The 16,566-nt window shown below is 31.1% G+C and overlaps 3 protein-coding genes across 3 annotated transcripts; all 3 read left to right on the top strand.

Moving 5' to 3' along the window:
• Positions 1-994: 994 nt before the first annotated feature.
• LOC125833745 (protein FAR1-RELATED SEQUENCE 5-like) lies at positions 995-5,134 on the top strand. The gene is made up of 2 exons (XM_049512931.1): positions 995-1,222; positions 4,290-5,134. The coding sequence occupies exon 2, from the start codon at positions 4,294-4,296 to the stop codon at positions 5,032-5,034; it is 741 nt and encodes a 246-aa protein (XP_049368888.1). The 5' UTR covers positions 995-1,222; positions 4,290-4,293; the 3' UTR covers positions 5,035-5,134.
• A 5,615-nt stretch (positions 5,135-10,749) lies between these two features.
• Positions 10,750-11,665, top strand: LOC125833747 (uncharacterized). Its single transcript, XM_049512934.1, has one exon. The coding sequence runs from the start codon at positions 10,759-10,761 to the stop codon at positions 11,482-11,484; it is 726 nt and encodes a 241-aa protein (XP_049368891.1). The 5' UTR covers positions 10,750-10,758; the 3' UTR covers positions 11,485-11,665.
• Positions 11,666-15,449: 3,784 nt separating this feature from the next.
• Positions 15,450-16,214, top strand: LOC125833744 (uncharacterized). Its single transcript, XM_049512930.1, has one exon. It carries the CDS (start codon positions 15,450-15,452, stop codon positions 16,212-16,214), a length of 765 nt encoding a protein of 254 aa, XP_049368887.1.
• The last annotated feature ends 352 nt before the right edge of the window (positions 16,215-16,566 follow it).

The raw sequence follows: 16,566 nt of genomic DNA, 5'->3' as shown, positions 1-16,566 counted from the left end.
ACAATTAATAAGGTAATTCAGGAAAGATACCAATCATTACTATTTTGTCCATTACTTATAGTGTTGATCAGCATTTTAATATTATATTATATTCTACCTTGGAATGGCCACATTAACAATTTTTGTTTGTCTATTCGTTGGAGCATCTACTGGATCATTGCTTGCAATGGATAAACATTTGTGCCTTAGTGGAAAATTAATAACCAAAGGCATTATTGCATTAGCCTTTGTGATGAACATTTCTGTGAACGTTGGAAAGTTGGCCGTTGTGCCAATGCACGTTAGAGGCATTGGTTACCCCTCTCATTATTCCATTCTTAATTTTTTCATTATCCTTGTAACCTATATAACTTTTAAGATCATTATCTTCACTATTTATTACACCATTATCTTCTTATTCATTGCTAGAAAGACTTCTTCTAGTATAAATAGTGGTAATCTTCATTTGGTTTAAAATAAAAAGGAAATATATAGTGCATAAGATTTGTCAAAAAGAGAGTTCTTATTAGTTGAAGGGAGATGTTTCTTTTGTGGAGCTTTGAACTCAATTTTTGTCCAGAGTTGTTGAGTTATACTTTGTGAAGGTTGTCGTATCCTGGAGGGAACAAGTCAAGAGGACTACTACTAGACCAGTGAAGAACATTTGTTGCAGTGGGCTTGAATCTCCTTAAAAAGAGCAAGATATCCATGCCTCAGCCTGAAGAAATTTATTTCTTTATTTTTATTTTCAATTGTAATCTTGTATTTTTTGTTATCTTGTAAGTTTTTCACTAAAATATAGTATAGTAGATGAAGGCTGTGTGTACAGGATGTGGGTCCTGTCCAGTGCCTTTACCATCCAATTGGTCCAGCTGCCATTTGTCACATAATGATCTAAAGGATCAATAATTATTTAACCAAAACAACCTCTTAAACCATGGCTAAGCTACATATTTTTTGGCTAACCGCTGAATTCTCAAGATAGAAAAGAAATCTGAGAGGGTCGGTGAAATTTTTCTGCTAATTCCTAAATCCGAAAAATTTGTTGAGGCAATTATCTTTTGCTGGAAAAAAGATTTGCTTACCACGGACAATATATGTTCAAGAGAGAAAGATACAAGACTTAACAAACAGAGAAGATTAAATCATTTACTAGTGACAACAACAGAAGATCAAAAAGATCAAGAAAAATCAGTTGGTGAACATATTTTTTTCTCGACAAGAAGAGACAACACAAAAGCAGGTTTGTTATTCGTTGTTCTTACGCTCTTTTTGTAGTTGCAACTTTCAGTGTGAAAAAGTGTACGCAATGTGTTCGATAAAATGTTTCAGTTAGATCTTATGGGTATATATATTATGTAAAAATGAAATTCCGAAAATGTGAGTATTTAATATTCTTAAGCACACAGAATAAATTTAATAAAGTTCACAAACATTTTCTAACAATGGTGCCTGTGAAGTTACAACTTGAAGTAGTTGGAATATCAATGTAGCATGTCACTCCGAAGTTGTCGAAAATCAACAACATATTTAGTGTAATCTCATAAGTAGGATATGTGAAGAATAGCTAGTATGCTAATCTTACTCTTATCTAAAAAGGTAGAAAGGTTATTCCCAAAATTGAAGAAGCCATAGTTAATACTAAAAGAACATGATAAAGCATTCTTAAAAGAAACAATAACAAGCTTGATAATTGGTGGGATTGAAATTATAACCTTTGATTTTTGTGTCTTTGATGGGATGGAGAGGAGTTGTATGGCTATAATGTGTGTTACTTTTAGTTAAGGTAAGGTAAATCTGATGGTAAAAAAATTCTAGTTGACATTTATTAGATAGGTTGGGATATGTAAGAAATAAGAATAACATGTTGTTAGAATTATGTTTGTTTGTGCTATGAATGTGAAGTTCAAGTGTTCAACCATGTAGACTTGCAAAATCAATGGAATTGAAGTTGTCGAAAATCACTAATATCATATGCCCTCTGAAATTAGCCTAGTTTTGAAAGTGACTTTAGAGCTCCTACTATGTATTTCAGTTATTTACTCTACTCTGTTTTTTGTTGTGTGAACTAATAAGAGTTTTTGTATATTATTCTACGTGAATTTGGCAGCGCTACGTGCGGTTTTAAAATATTTTATAACAAATTTATTCAAATATTTCTAATAAAATTTTACTTTATTTGACAATATTTATTATAAAAATTGTATTTTGTTTCTACAAATTTACAAAACGTTATTTCCTTTGATTTCTATTTTTACATAATCTTTGTAACTTTTATTTTATCTTTTAAATATTTGATTATATTATTATCTCTTATGCACTTATTATTTGCCTTTATCCTTATAAAAATTTTCGAGTATATATATATTTTTGTACTTTTTCCTATTTTAGAAGGTTATGAATATTACACCTTGCAAATGTAGAAAGGATGAATGTCACACCCTGCAAAAATGATAAAGTATAATTTTTTAAAGTTTTTATAATATAAACAAAAAGAACAAATAAACACTTTCTTAATTGTATCAAATAAGTTTCAGATTTATTTAATTTTATATAGTTGCTTGTTTAATTATTAATTTTCTCAGTTTTATACACTCTAAGACAATTTCTACTACAATCTATTTGATCCTAATAGTTCATTTTCGATAAGTTTCAAAAATAGTGGCATAGATTAATTTTTAATAACGTAAAATGAGTTATGGCCATATATTTTTTTCGATACTTTTTATTGTTTCAATACACAAATAAATACAAGCAAATAAGAAACTTGGCAAATGTTTTCGTAAGCAGTTTCAAAATAGAATTCACTGGTCCACCATGATAGTCATACATCTCTCATATTATTTTCTCACTATTTGTATCGTATAAAAATAATAATTAAAAAAGAAGATGAACATGAAAGCACTTACTGATCTGCAAAAGAAAAATCCCACATGAATGAAGCTAATCTTGCTTAATTAATAAATCTTCTCTCTTTATATATGTTGTCGCCGGTAACATTATATTTTCATATAATCTGCGGTGAAAAAGTAAATAGACAATTGGAAGAAAAAAATTATTTATGATGAATCGATTATATGAATAATTACAATCAATAATGAAAAACTAATATATAACTTTGTGTTCTTGGTAACATTACATATTTATGTGATCGTGATTTGCAAAATTTAAATGACAATAACTATTTTTTTATTCATGAAGAACAAATTATTACGTAATTACAATTTATCAATCTTATCAACAATGAAAAATCACTATATATATTTTTTAGAACACCAACCAAAAGCATGATTAAACAACTACTTGTTCATGTTTCGACTCCTCTGAGAAATCAATAAAGAGAAAAAAAAATGTATAACCTGCAAACAATTAAAATACATTGCTTAAGATAAATAAAATATGAATACAAAAATAAAATATTCCAATGCCAAATAGAGAGAATAAAGGAAGAGATACAAAATGAAAAAATAAGAGTAAGGAGAAAGTAGTTCCAAAAGGAAAATAAAGGAATTGTGTCAGAATTCTGAAATATTGCATTATTATGTAGTAGAATTATGAAATGAATGTTGCATTATCTTTTTCATTAAAGGATTGCAATTAAGTGAATGTATTTTTTAAAAGAAATTTGGTAACTACTTTTTCCATAATCAAGCACACTAATTATGGATAAGTAAATGTTGATTATGGAAAATCAAATGAGAGTTAAAACATGGTATAAAAGATGCAATTTAAAATGGGCAAAATTGATAGCCTTTTGGGATTCTTTATTTTTAGGAAGTTATAATTGACCATTAGTTAATGCAATTTAAAACGGGCAAAATTGATAGCCTTTTGGGATTCTTTATTTTTAGGAAGTTATAATTGACCATTAATTAACAATTAATAATTAATAACTAATAGTTAATAATATAATTGTGTAAAAAATAGGGAAATAGGGAAAATTGCCTAAATTCTAAGAAAAATAGAAAAATGTCTTTTCTAATCATTGAGACATGCCATATCAGCGGAATGAAGATCTAACTTTATATAGATATATAGATTTTTCTAAGTTGGGTTCACTCCATGTTTCTTGTTAGCCAAAAAAATCCCGCCAAGTATATACAAAACATGATGCCTAAGTTTTCTTTCTATTCATTCCTTGAAATTAGAATCATGTATAGTCTCATCTCACGTATTATTCCCCCCATATATGTTATGTAATATATTATTCAAATTGGTTTTATTATCAATTTTCTTAAATTTAAGGTTGCATTTCTCTTTAGCTTTAAGATTATCGATTATTTATCTTATATATACTCTTTGTGTTTTAGATTTATGGAGATTGGATCTAGTGAGTCTCAAAGTGAATGTAATTTGTCCATAAAACTTGGACTGGAATTCGATTGGGATGAGCATGCATATGATTACTATAATGAATACTCTAGTGCAATTGGTTTTAGCATAAGGAAAGAATATGCTAACAAAAACAAAGCCCAAGGGTATGTTAATTCAAGAAAGTTTACATGTTATAAAGAAGGGTATAGAAACAAAATCAAACAAGATATGGTGGTTCAAAAACATAGGCAGGAAACTAGAACGGGGTGCTTAGCTCATAATATTATTAATCGTCAATCAAATGAAATGTTTCACATCACTTCATTTGAAGAAAAACATAATCATCCTCTTGTTTCTCCTTCTTTGGCTCATTTGTTACCCTCACAAAGAAAGATAAAAGTTGCTCAAGCATATGAAATTGACTTATTAGATGATTCAGGAATACGTCCTAAAGCTTCATTTGATTATGCTGCTCGTCAAGTTGGAGGAGAATCTTTTCTAGGTTACACAAAGAGAGATCAAAAGAATTATCTTCGGGATAAAAGAAAAGAAAGCTTGAAACATGGAGTGGCTCGTAGTTTGGTAGACTATTTTGAGAAAAGAATACTTGAAGATCTTGCTTTTCGGTATTCTTTACAATTAGATGATGATGGTTTGATAACTAATGTATTCTGGGCCGATGGAAAGATGATAAGAGATTATAAGATTTATGGAGATATTGTTTCCTTTGATACAACATAGAGAACAAATAAAGAGTATCGACCTTTGGCATTGTTTGTTGGTTTGAATAATCATAGGGAAATGGTTATATTTGGTGCAGCCCTTTTATATGAAGAATCATTTGAATGGCTTTTTAATATATTCTTTAGGATTATGTCTGCAGATAAACCATAAACATTTTTTACTGATCAAGATTCTGCTATCTCATTAGTAATGCCACAGACGTATCATCGCCTTAATTTGTGTATGGCACTTGAAAAAGAATGCGTTTAAACATCTTAGTCATATTTTTAGAGATAATGCATCATTTCCAAAAAAAAATAGCAAATTGCTTTATGATTATGAGTATGAAGAGGATTTCTTAAGTGCATGGCAGGAAATGCTTGACAAATATGATCTTGCGGATAACAGCTGGCTGAAAACCACATTTGCTATAAGAGAGAAATGGTCCATGACATACGGAAGAAATACATTCTCAGCAGGTATGCGAAGCACACAATTGAGTGAGAGTTTTAATGGATCTTTAAGAGGATATTTGAAATCAGATTTGGATATTGTTCAATTTTTTAAGCATTTTGAAAGATCAATCGATGATAAGCGCACCAATGAGAATAAGTCTAATTTTGACATGACTCAAAGAATACCTATTTTGAAGGTTATACTTCCTTTATTGATTCATTAAGAACTTCGTTGCCACTAGTAAATTAGACCATCCCCCCTAGGGAAGTATACACCCCAACGATATTTGACATGTTCCAAAGTGAATGGGAAAGGTCATTACTGATTTCAGTAAATGACTCATATAATGAAGGAGAGTTATGTACCTATAATGTTAGCGCGCTTGGAAGTGTTAAGGAGCATGTCGTGACTGTTAAGAGATCAATAACTCAAGTTTCTTGCAGCTGTAAATTGATTGAATTTTTGGGTATACTATGTAGGCATCCTTTAAAGATCCTGGACACATTGAATATAAAGGATAGGATTCCCATACAATATATACTAAAGAGGTGGACAAAAGATGTTACAAATATAAACGAGATGGATGCCATTCTAGAAGAAAAAGACATTGATCCAAAAGTTGAAGTTACTGCAAGGTATAGGCATTTATGCCATACTTTTGTCCAAATTTCAAGTTCAGCTTCAGAATCCAAAGAAGGGTATGAATTGGTTGTAAATGGTGTGAATGAGATGATTGCGAAGCTAAAAGATATAAAGAAGAGAAAGGAATCACCTGATAAGTCAGCTCCAAGCAATACAACTCAAAATGAGCCCAGTGAAATACTTAGTATTTATTGACAATACAAATTTTACAAAGGTGACTGGATTACAAAGAAAGGACTTCATTGCCAAAATCTCTTCAATGCCAAACTGATCAGTAGTTAGATCACCTTCCACATTTTCAAGTCCCTTATACACCTTTATTAGATACATCAAACGCTATGGTATCACACGACATCTCATTTATTTCTTGTTTATTATAATAATGTGAAACTTATGTTATGTTTTAAATTATAGGACGTGACGGAAGGAAGCTTTCGTCCATTGTGTCCTTCTCAGTTGTCTCAAGGATATTCATCTAATGAAAGTTTGACTCAACTCTTAAGAGTTAGTGAACAGAACTTTTAATACTTTGCATATATTTCTAATAAGTGATGTTATTCACCACATAATATATTAATTGCAGGATGTTTCATTTCCTGATTTTAACAAGTATTCTCAACATTGATTGCGGCACCTTCATCAAAGCAGAGGTTACATGGTGATGGTGATGGTGATTTAAGTGATCATAATCATGATCTCAAAGTTGAGATGTATACTTCTTTGGCATTGTTATTTTCTTTCATAGATTTTATTCCAGTGTGCAATTGACGGTCGCATTTGTGAATTAAGTTTTTTCTTTCCATTTTTTGGCGTCAAGGCCATAACCCACTCGTGGTTGTTGAAATTTGTTTTCCCAACAGTTATTTATTTATTTTGGAACAATCTTGTTGCAGTTTATTGTCATCATATTGACAGTTGATAATTTAATTGAGGTCTGGTTATTGTTCGTTGAGGCAATAACAGAGAGTTCTTTTGGTGTATTTGGCTTGAATTTTGTGTTGCTTATTTGATTGTCAAAAGTGATTTCTTCTGGTGCATTTTGGCTTGTATTGCTTACGCCTTAAAAAGTGATAAGAGTGAAAGTAAATGGGCAGAAGCTATTTGCACTTAGTAGTTGAGAAACAATAATGGAGGAAACAATAATTTCGTGTTCTTGGTTAACTGAGAAAAACTAAGTTACTATACAGTTTTTCATCTCGTATTAACGAACACCTATATAATAATGAAAGAAATCTCTTACTCTCTTTTAACCGTCTGATAGCGAGAAACAAGAACAATAATATTATTTAGCTTTAGAAATTTCTTGTGGCCATTGTAATACACTTTAATTTTGTTAAGAAGTTGAATGTATAGAGAAATTTGGGAAGAGTCATTAAATAATATGAAAATAATGGAGTTTTTAGTTTGAAAGAAATTGGGTTTGTGATGGAAATTAAATGATTTTTGGAAAGAATGTGAAAAAACAAGTTGAAAAAAAAGAAAACAGAGCAGTGATTGATCAAAAAGATCCTCTCCTATATACATGTAGTTAATATGGAACAAAAAGAAATTAAAAAAGATACCGTAGCTTAACCATGGTTTAAGAGATTGTTTTGGTTAAATAATTATTGACATCATTATGTGACAAATGGCAGCAAATTAAAGGGGGACTGGACCAACTGAATGGTAAAGGCACTGGACAGGAGCCGCATCCGTACAAAATGAATACGAGACTAGGATCATTTTCGTTGGTACTTCTACAAAAACAAATGAATATGAGACTTTAGTGATCCTTAATGACAATGGTTTATTTGCTACTAAATATTTCTTGTGGGATTTGAGATCTTTTGAAAGAATGGGTAAGGAAAATAGGTTAAATGTTTATTGGGTTAGGTTTTTAGACAGGTCAGCGCATGGGTTATTTAAAAGAATTCGGGTTAATTTAAGTTAATTTGAGGATTTCCGTCAACATAGGGGCATAAATGATGAAATTAATAACGGCAAGGGTAAGAATAACTTCATTTTAACTGTAAGGGCATAGTCAACTAATAAATCAAAGTTGAGGGGTATTTTTGACCATTTTCCCGAAATTAAAATTCAATATTATTTGTCCTAAAAATTCATTGTATAATACATTAAGGACCATATAGATCATGTGGAATATGTTAAGGATCAAAATAAAGTAATCCCTATACATTAAGGATCATTTTGATCATTTTCTCGATGAAATCCCAACTTGCAAAGAGCAAAAAGTCTACCGCCGAAACTTCGGTGAACCTCAACACAATTACCTTATATTTTTTCTATCCAGATACGGGAAATTTCACATTGCGGATAAAACGGTCTCTAATAAAGGTGATTTCTTATTCAAGAGATATTTAATTAAGAGTGAATGAGTACTTACCCGTCCATCACAATTTTGATTGTTTCAACACAGTTAACTCGTGAATATGAAGATGCTCGGCCCCATTTTAGTACGTACCAGTTAGTCAATCAATTGGCCAAATTGTTAATGTCGGAAACGACTTATTAGTTAGTAAAAGAAAAAGGAAATATGCATCGAAGCAAAGTCGTCCAAAGGAAACAACGTCGCCAAGTTATTGTATTGTATCATATAGTTGAATTAAAATATCTATAAATATGCAACTACGTACGTAACTCTCCAATATATCTCTATTATATTGCACAACAAAATTACTAGAGAAAAAGAAACACAATGGGAAGACTGAACAATGCGGCAGCTCAAGGTTTGTCTAACTTTTAACCATGATAGCTTGTTAGATTTAACTAAACATTTTCACTTGATGAGTGAGAGTTTGAAATTGAGTTAGACTCAAAGTACATCTTTTATCAAAATTTAATATTTGCATATATTTGGTAGATTTTTAAACATATACACGAAGTTTGAGCCAAAATCAGTGACCCTTTCTATCGTGCATCTTCCCTGGTTGACAAACGAATTAAATAGGTGCCTTTGAACTTGGGCGTGGAATAATAAGATTGAGTTCACAACTTGCCTATGCTTTAAGCCTTAGTTTTTTCCATTGTTAACGACGCTTATCGCAACAGTGTTCCAAACACGATTTGTGCGAAACAACTAACAGTAGGACTAATATGGACTAGCCCTATAACACAAGGATTAAAAGTGCAGTTTTTTTGCCATATCATAATTAAGAAGGGACGAAGCTAGAGTACTTCGGTTATATTTTTTATCAATACGTAACTTTAATTCAAACTCTGTATTATTTGTTCTAAAAATTCATTGCATGTGTGCAAATAATTGATTTAGAATCTAATATAATTTAATAAGATTAGAATCCAAAACTACAACCTACAAATTCACGCTTCGAAAAATCACGATACCAAAAAGGTTAAAAGAATTAAGGGATAAGAATCAACTTGAAAAGCTCGAAAAAGGGCCGTATCCTATGGAGTATGATATAGACAACCTATTCTAATGTAAGCATTAGAATCAAGCATACATATATGACTCTTCGTGTGGGGAGCATTACGATAATCAAACTAAAATGAATTTAAAAGTATTAGTCAACGCTAGGATAATGAATGATGAAAATGCCAACTTGCAAAAAGCAAAAAGTCTAACAGTGGACTTTTACCGTAACATCCATGAACCTCAATACAGTTGACTTCCCAAAGTTATCAATTTGCCGAATTTGGTGGATCTAATTTTACAGTTTAATCACAGAGACGACCACCTATATAGATATATATAATCCAATCGCCACACGATTAAATTTGGATTCACATTGGAAAATCTCATATTTGGGGCAAAAATTTCTCAAACATTAAAGGTAATTCTATTTGTAGGGCTCGAATCCAAGACCTAAACATTTAGACGCTGTCAAATTATAGGAAGATGCCCGCCATTATTTTATAGTAGCCATTCGATAAGAGCGCCAAGTAAGTCAATATGCTTACAGATATACTTTTGAATAGCAACTGGCCAAATTGTTGCTATTAATAAAGGGGAAGAAAACATGAATGCAAAGTGGACGAAGGAGACAATGTGGCCATGTTAACTTGTGAATACGATTATACAAAGATGCTCGGCGCCATTTTAGTGAAAGTCAAAACACAAAGATGTTCGGCCCCATTTTAGTACGTAGCCAATGTATAACAGCTAGTTGTTAATGTCGGAGACGACTTATTAGTTAGTAAAAGAAAAAGGAAATATGCATCGAAGCTAAAGTCGTCCAAACGAAACAACGTCGCAAAGTCATTGTATCATATAGTTTAATGGGAAAATGCATAAGTACCCCCTCGGCCTATGCCCGAAATTCCAGAGACACACCTAACCTTTACTAAGGTCCTATTACCCCCGAACTTAATTTATCTATAATATTCTACCCCTTTTCGGCCTACGTGGCACTATCCTTGAAAAAAATGTCAACATGCGCTGGGCCCACCTGATAGTGCCACATAGACCAAAAAGGGGTAGAATATTACATATAAAATAAGTTCGAGGGGGTACTAGGACCTTAATAAAGGTTAGGTGTGTCTCTGGAATTTCGAGTATAGGCTGGGGGTACTTATGCATTTTCCCTAGTTTAATTGAAATATCTATAAATATGCAGCTACTTAACTGATCTCCAATGTATCTCTACTATATTGCACAACAAAATTACAAAGAAAAAATAAAACACAATGGGAAGACTGAACGGGGGTACAAATGAGGGTAAACAACACTTCAGCCATCAACACGTCTTGAAACAAATTGTGAATCCAACTGAAACTCTCACTTGCAATGCTTGTGAGAAACCAAACAATAGTAACAAGCCTTTCTACGGCTGCAACACCTGCCAATATTTCCTCCATGAAAACTGTTTTAATGCTCCGCGTATTCTCAATCACTCGTCTCATCCTTCGCACCCATTGACCCTTCACCAAATTCCGTCTTACGCGAGTGGTTCATATATTTGCAATGCTTGTGGCTCTGTTGGAAATGGATTTTGCTTTAACTGTGCTGATTGTGAATTTGATATTCACTTGCAATGTGCATCCTGTCCTAGCTCCATACTTGTTGATAAACACACGCATCAATTGGAGCTCCAATACAGTTATCCTGAGGATAGCGAATATGTTTGCGATATCTGCTCTGTAATGATGAACAAGGACAACTGGTTCTACTATTGCGGTGGGTGTGATTTCGCTTCACACTTGAACTGTGCGATAATTAGTCCTGAAGTCGGTGTTTTCCCCAAACAGCAGCAGCGTCCAAATCCAAATTCAAATCCAAGTCGGAATTCCCATGCGAATGCGGCGGTGGAAATGATAAATTCAGTGAATGATGATCATGACCGGCTTATAGCAGCTCAAATTCGCGCTCAGATAGAGGCACGAGGAAGACGGGCTGCTCTGGACTTATTCTAGGCATAAAATTACACATATTTAATGCTTCCGCTTTGGCCTTCTTCTGTTTTTATTGCAAAATAAATGTTTTATTGTTGTTATCATGTTATTTCTCTTTCAAATTTGTATCTTTAATAATCAAGTTTCTCCATTTTTGTTTTGGTTACTATGTTTATCGATTATAAACTAGTGTTTGATTTTCCCCTTTTTTGTTCTGTTTTCTTGGGGTTATTATTCATGCCGGACTCATTCTATTTTTAACATTTTGATATTATTCTTTATCTCAATATTGATTATTTATATTATTAAAAATAGTTAAATAAAATTATTTGTTTATTTACAAAGATATAATTATTTTCAATTTTACTATTTTATTATAACAATTAATTATTTTTTTAAGTATAAATAAAATTTATAAATTTACCAAAAATAATTAAGGTATAAATTAGTAAAACTATTATTCTATTTATGATTTCTTAAGAAATTTGTAAAAGAAAAAGTAGATTATTAATATGAAAAATAAAGAAGGTACAAATTTAATAAGTTATTTTATTTTTCTCTCAACAATTTCATAATCCAAAAGCACTTCAATCCACAAATACTCTTCAGAGAAAATAGTCAAATGACCCCCTAACCTATTGTCCGATTCCCAACTACACACTTATACTTTACGGAGATTTTATTACCCCCTTGAACTACTTTAAGACGATATAAATATCACCCTAAAACTATACACCCACATTCATAACCTAAAGTGGTGGACACGCACTGCCAGCTGTCAGACATATATAATAATTTTTAAAAAAACTTTTTTTAGATTCTTCTTTCATCTTTATTCTATTTTACCTCTTTTCTTTTTCTTTTAAAATGTGTAATATATATATATTTTTTTTAAAAAAAAAAAAAAAATTGATCCTTCAAACTATAAATTTCTACAATACTTGCCATAAATCTTCAATTGTTTTCTTGGCTTTATTAATTTCTTAAAATTTGAAGAAAAAAAAACTATTGTTCTTCATTGTGTTCATCGAATTTGTGCAAATCTTGGAAGTTTGTGAATGTGATTGGGTTTGGTGTATTGAATCTACACATTACTTGTTAATTGATTTCAAATTAGGTGTGAAGATTTAAGCCAAAAATCAGAAAACCACACTGACCTACAAAGCTGTCAAAAAAAAAAAAAAAAATTGTGGGTTGCTGTGTTTGAATCCAAATCTAAAAATTTTCATTTTCAATTACAAATTGTAGAGACTAAATTGAATCCTTTATGGGAATCCCATTGTTGAGTTCTTGAGTTTGAAAACATTTAGATCAATTGATTTGAGTTAAAGAAAAAAATTGACAAATAAGAAGGAAATACAAATCCATGGACAATCATTATTAAAGAGCTTCGAAGCTCAAGAATAAATTTTCAAATTTGTCCGTGAGTTCATCTTTTCCGGTGATTATTTCTTCCTCATCGCCGGCTCGTTCGATGAGTTTTTCTGTCAAATATTAGAATTTATCATCTATCAGAGATCGGAATGTTGGGACTGCTTCTTCTTCTCCCATAGAAGTGAAAGAGAAAGTAATTCCCTCCATTAAAAGGGGTAATTTTTCTTATAAAAATAAATAAATAAATAAAAAGAAAAAAAAGAAAAATATACAATTTAATTATAATAAAAATATTCTTTTTAATTGTTTTTTGCTTCTCACTCTCTATGCCATGTCAGCACTTAAGGGGTTACTTGATCGGTTTAAAATAGTTCAAGGGGGTAATAGGACCCCCGTAAAGAATAAGTGTGTAGTTGGAAATCCACTCATAGCTTGAGGGGGCATTTGAATGTTTTCTCATAAGTAAATATAACGGAAAGAACATCAATGATCTTGACAAACAATTGCATAAGTTTTGATACTATTGTCATGAAATTCAAAAACGAAAAATATCCATAAACATCAACATAAATACATATTATTTTTGTCAATTTATAAGATATTTTTATTCTTAAAATTCAAGCTAGGTGAAATTTAATAAATATTGTTTTATCTACTTTTCTCATACGTTTCTTAAGAAATTATAAATATAAATAATAATTTTAATAATTTATTCCTTAATAGAATTTTTGCAATTTTACAAAATTTATTTTATAATTTTAAAAAAATTAATTATTAGGATTAAAAAATTACTTATATCTTGATTTTATAAACTAAAAAATAAATTTCACACAACTATTTATTATAATAGAATGAATAACATAGAATAGAAAAAATAATATTAAAATAATAAACTAAAAACTTATATAATGATCGTAAAATTTAAATTAAAATTCAGTACGTAAAAAAAGAAAAGCATAAACTAATAAGATCAGCAAATAAAATTCTTAAAAGGTTTGATCAACTTAATCTTAAAGAAGAAAAAAATATTAAAAAGATTGAAACACAAAATATATTGAACAAGGGGAATAAAACCAAAAAAATGACAAAGGGAACTTAAAATGTCCCTTTATTAGCTTGACAAATGGGTCTCGTCCATTTCCATTTGTCAATCAAACAATGCCTCATACAAAAATGACATGGCGTGCCTCATACATAATAAACATTTTCAATTATCAAGGATATAAGTTTTATACGTGAATTATCACTAAAAAAATGACTCTTTTGACTTCGAACTCGAAAAACTTGACAAAAGCTTGAGAACCAAGAGTAGCTCAATACACAAAATATTTTGTATTCATACATAATTCAAAAAGGGTTGCATCCCAAAAAAGGTGATATTACACGACCTACTATAATGCAAAAATGAAAACCAAGCAGACATATATGACTCGTCGTGTGGAGAGACATTACGATAATCAAACTAAAATGAATTAAAAAAGTAATCTCTCTATTCTTAATTATTTATACACTTTTGAATTGACACACCTATTAAGAAATCAATAATTGAAAATAGTGAGTTTACCATTTTACCTCTATTAATTATGAAGTGGATAAATTAAAAACTTAATATTTTCAAGAAGTTCTACATTTTTCAAAATAATTAATTGAGGGTATAATAGGTAAAAAAAAATTGTTATTTCTTGATTTATCAAAATGGACAAGTAATTAGGGACAACTAAAAAGAAAATGTGGACAAGTAATTAGGGATAGAGGGAGTATTAGTCAAAACTAGGATAATGAATGATGAAAGGAAAAAATCTTTTTTGCCAGAAAATTTGGCCAGAATAATATTTTATTTATGTTATTTTACCTTTTTAAACATATTTACCCTTTTAACTTTAATACTTTTTAACTAAAAAATTGAAAAAAAATCAGTTTGTTTTAAAATTAAAAAATTATTATAATTTTTTAAATTTTCTGATCATTTAGCACTTCCCATGATGAAAATGCCAACTTGAAAAGAGCAAAAAGTCTTACAGTGGACCGTTACCGTAACAGCCATGAACCTCAATAAAGTTGACTTCCCAAAGTTACCACTTTGCTGAATTGTGACTAAATTTAGATTTGCGTCAAGAAGACTCACAGTTGGAATAAAACATTCTTAAACATCAAATGTGATTCAATACTCAATGCTTAAACTTGAGATTAGATTTAATATATATTTATCACTTCATCACAATTTTTATTGATCAAGTAAAACTTAAAGTGAGAGGAAGGAAATTAACTTGAGAAAACCAAAAAGAAGGTAAATTTTAGTGTATGTCAAATTATACGAAGATTCTCGATCGCCAATATTTTAGTAGCCAATGGATAACAGCGCTAAGTCAGTCAATATGCTTACAGATATTTAAACAACAACTTGCCAAATTATTGATTCACCAGACCTAATAAAGGGGAAAAAATGAATGCAAAGTCGTCGAAGGAAATAAACAGCGTGGGCATGTTCTTAACTTATTATTATTATAGTTGAATTAGTATCTATAAATACAATTACAAGTTACAAATTAACTTGCTAGCTCTCCTATAGTCTTATTGATTACTGATTTCAACAAAGTTAGAAAGAAAAATCAATGGGAAGACAGAATAAGAGTACAAATGCGACATCTCAAGGTAAACAACACTTTAGCCATCCTCACATTTTGAAACCAATTGTGAATCCACCTGAAACACTCACTTGCAATGCCTGTGAGCAACCAAATAACAATAAGCCTAATTTTCATGGATGCAACAGTTGCCAGTATTTCCTCCACGATAATTGCTTCAATGCTCCGCGTTTTCTCAATCACTCGTCTCATCCTTCCCACCCCTTGACCCTTCACCAAATTCCGTCTTACTCGAGTCGTTCCTATACTTGCAAGGCTTGTGGCTCTGCTGGTAATGGATTTTGCTTTAGCTGTGCTGCTTGTGAATTTGATATTCACTTGCACTGTGCGTCCAGTCCTAGCTCCATACTTGTTAATAACCACCCGCATCAATTGGAGCTCCACTTCGGTTCTCCATACGAAGATAAGAATAGCAAATACAATTGTGATATGTGCAAGGTGATAATGAACAAGGACGATTGGTTGTACTACTGTGCTGGGTGTGATTTCGGGTCACACTTGCGGTGTGCGATAACTAATCCTGAAGTCGGTGTTTTCCCCAAACAGCACCGTCCAATTCCAAATTCAAATTCAAATCCAAATCCAAGTCAGAATTCAAATTCAAATTTAAATCCAAATGCGGCGGTGGAAATGATTAATTCAGTGAATGCTGCTCATGAGCAGCTTATAGCAGCTCAAATTCGCGCTCAGTTTGTGGCACGAGGACAAGAGGCTGCTCTGGACTTAATTTAGGCATACAATTGCATATATCTAATGCTTACGCTTTGGCCTTCTTCAGTTTTTAAATAAATGCTTTATTGTTGCTATCGTGTTATTTCTCTTTCAAATTTGTATCTTTAATCATCAAGTTTCTCCATTTTTGTTTTGGTTTCTACGTTTATCGATTATAAACTAGTGTTTGATTTTCCCCTTTTTTGTTCTGTTTTCTGGGGTCCAAAATTACTGTCTTTGGCAGAATGATAACCATATCAGTCCTCTCCTTGTAAAAATATAGATTCAAGAAAACAAAGAGGAAGAAGACTGATGTAACAACTCCAATTTCACAATAGAAACATTCAAATATTATAATCACTAAACTCAAAGT

Source organism: Solanum verrucosum, unplaced genomic scaffold (assembly GCF_900185275.1).
Source record: "Solanum verrucosum unplaced genomic scaffold, falcon-dt-bn FXZP01000307.1, whole genome shotgun sequence".
Lineage (NCBI taxonomy): Eukaryota > Viridiplantae > Streptophyta > Magnoliopsida > Solanales > Solanaceae > Solanum > Solanum verrucosum.
This window is presented reverse-complemented; position numbering and strand designations above follow the sequence as displayed.

What these genes read in the sequence shown, in the direction of transcription:
- LOC125833745 (XM_049512931.1), top strand. Translation starts at nt 4,294, where the DNA reads ATGGAGATTGGATCTAGTGAGTCTCAAAGTGAATGTAATTTGTCCATA.
- LOC125833747 (XM_049512934.1), top strand. Translation starts at nt 10,759, where the DNA reads ATGGGAAGACTGAACGGGGGTACAAATGAGGGTAAACAACACTTCAGC.
- LOC125833744 (XM_049512930.1), top strand. Translation starts at nt 15,450, where the DNA reads ATGGGAAGACAGAATAAGAGTACAAATGCGACATCTCAAGGTAAACAA.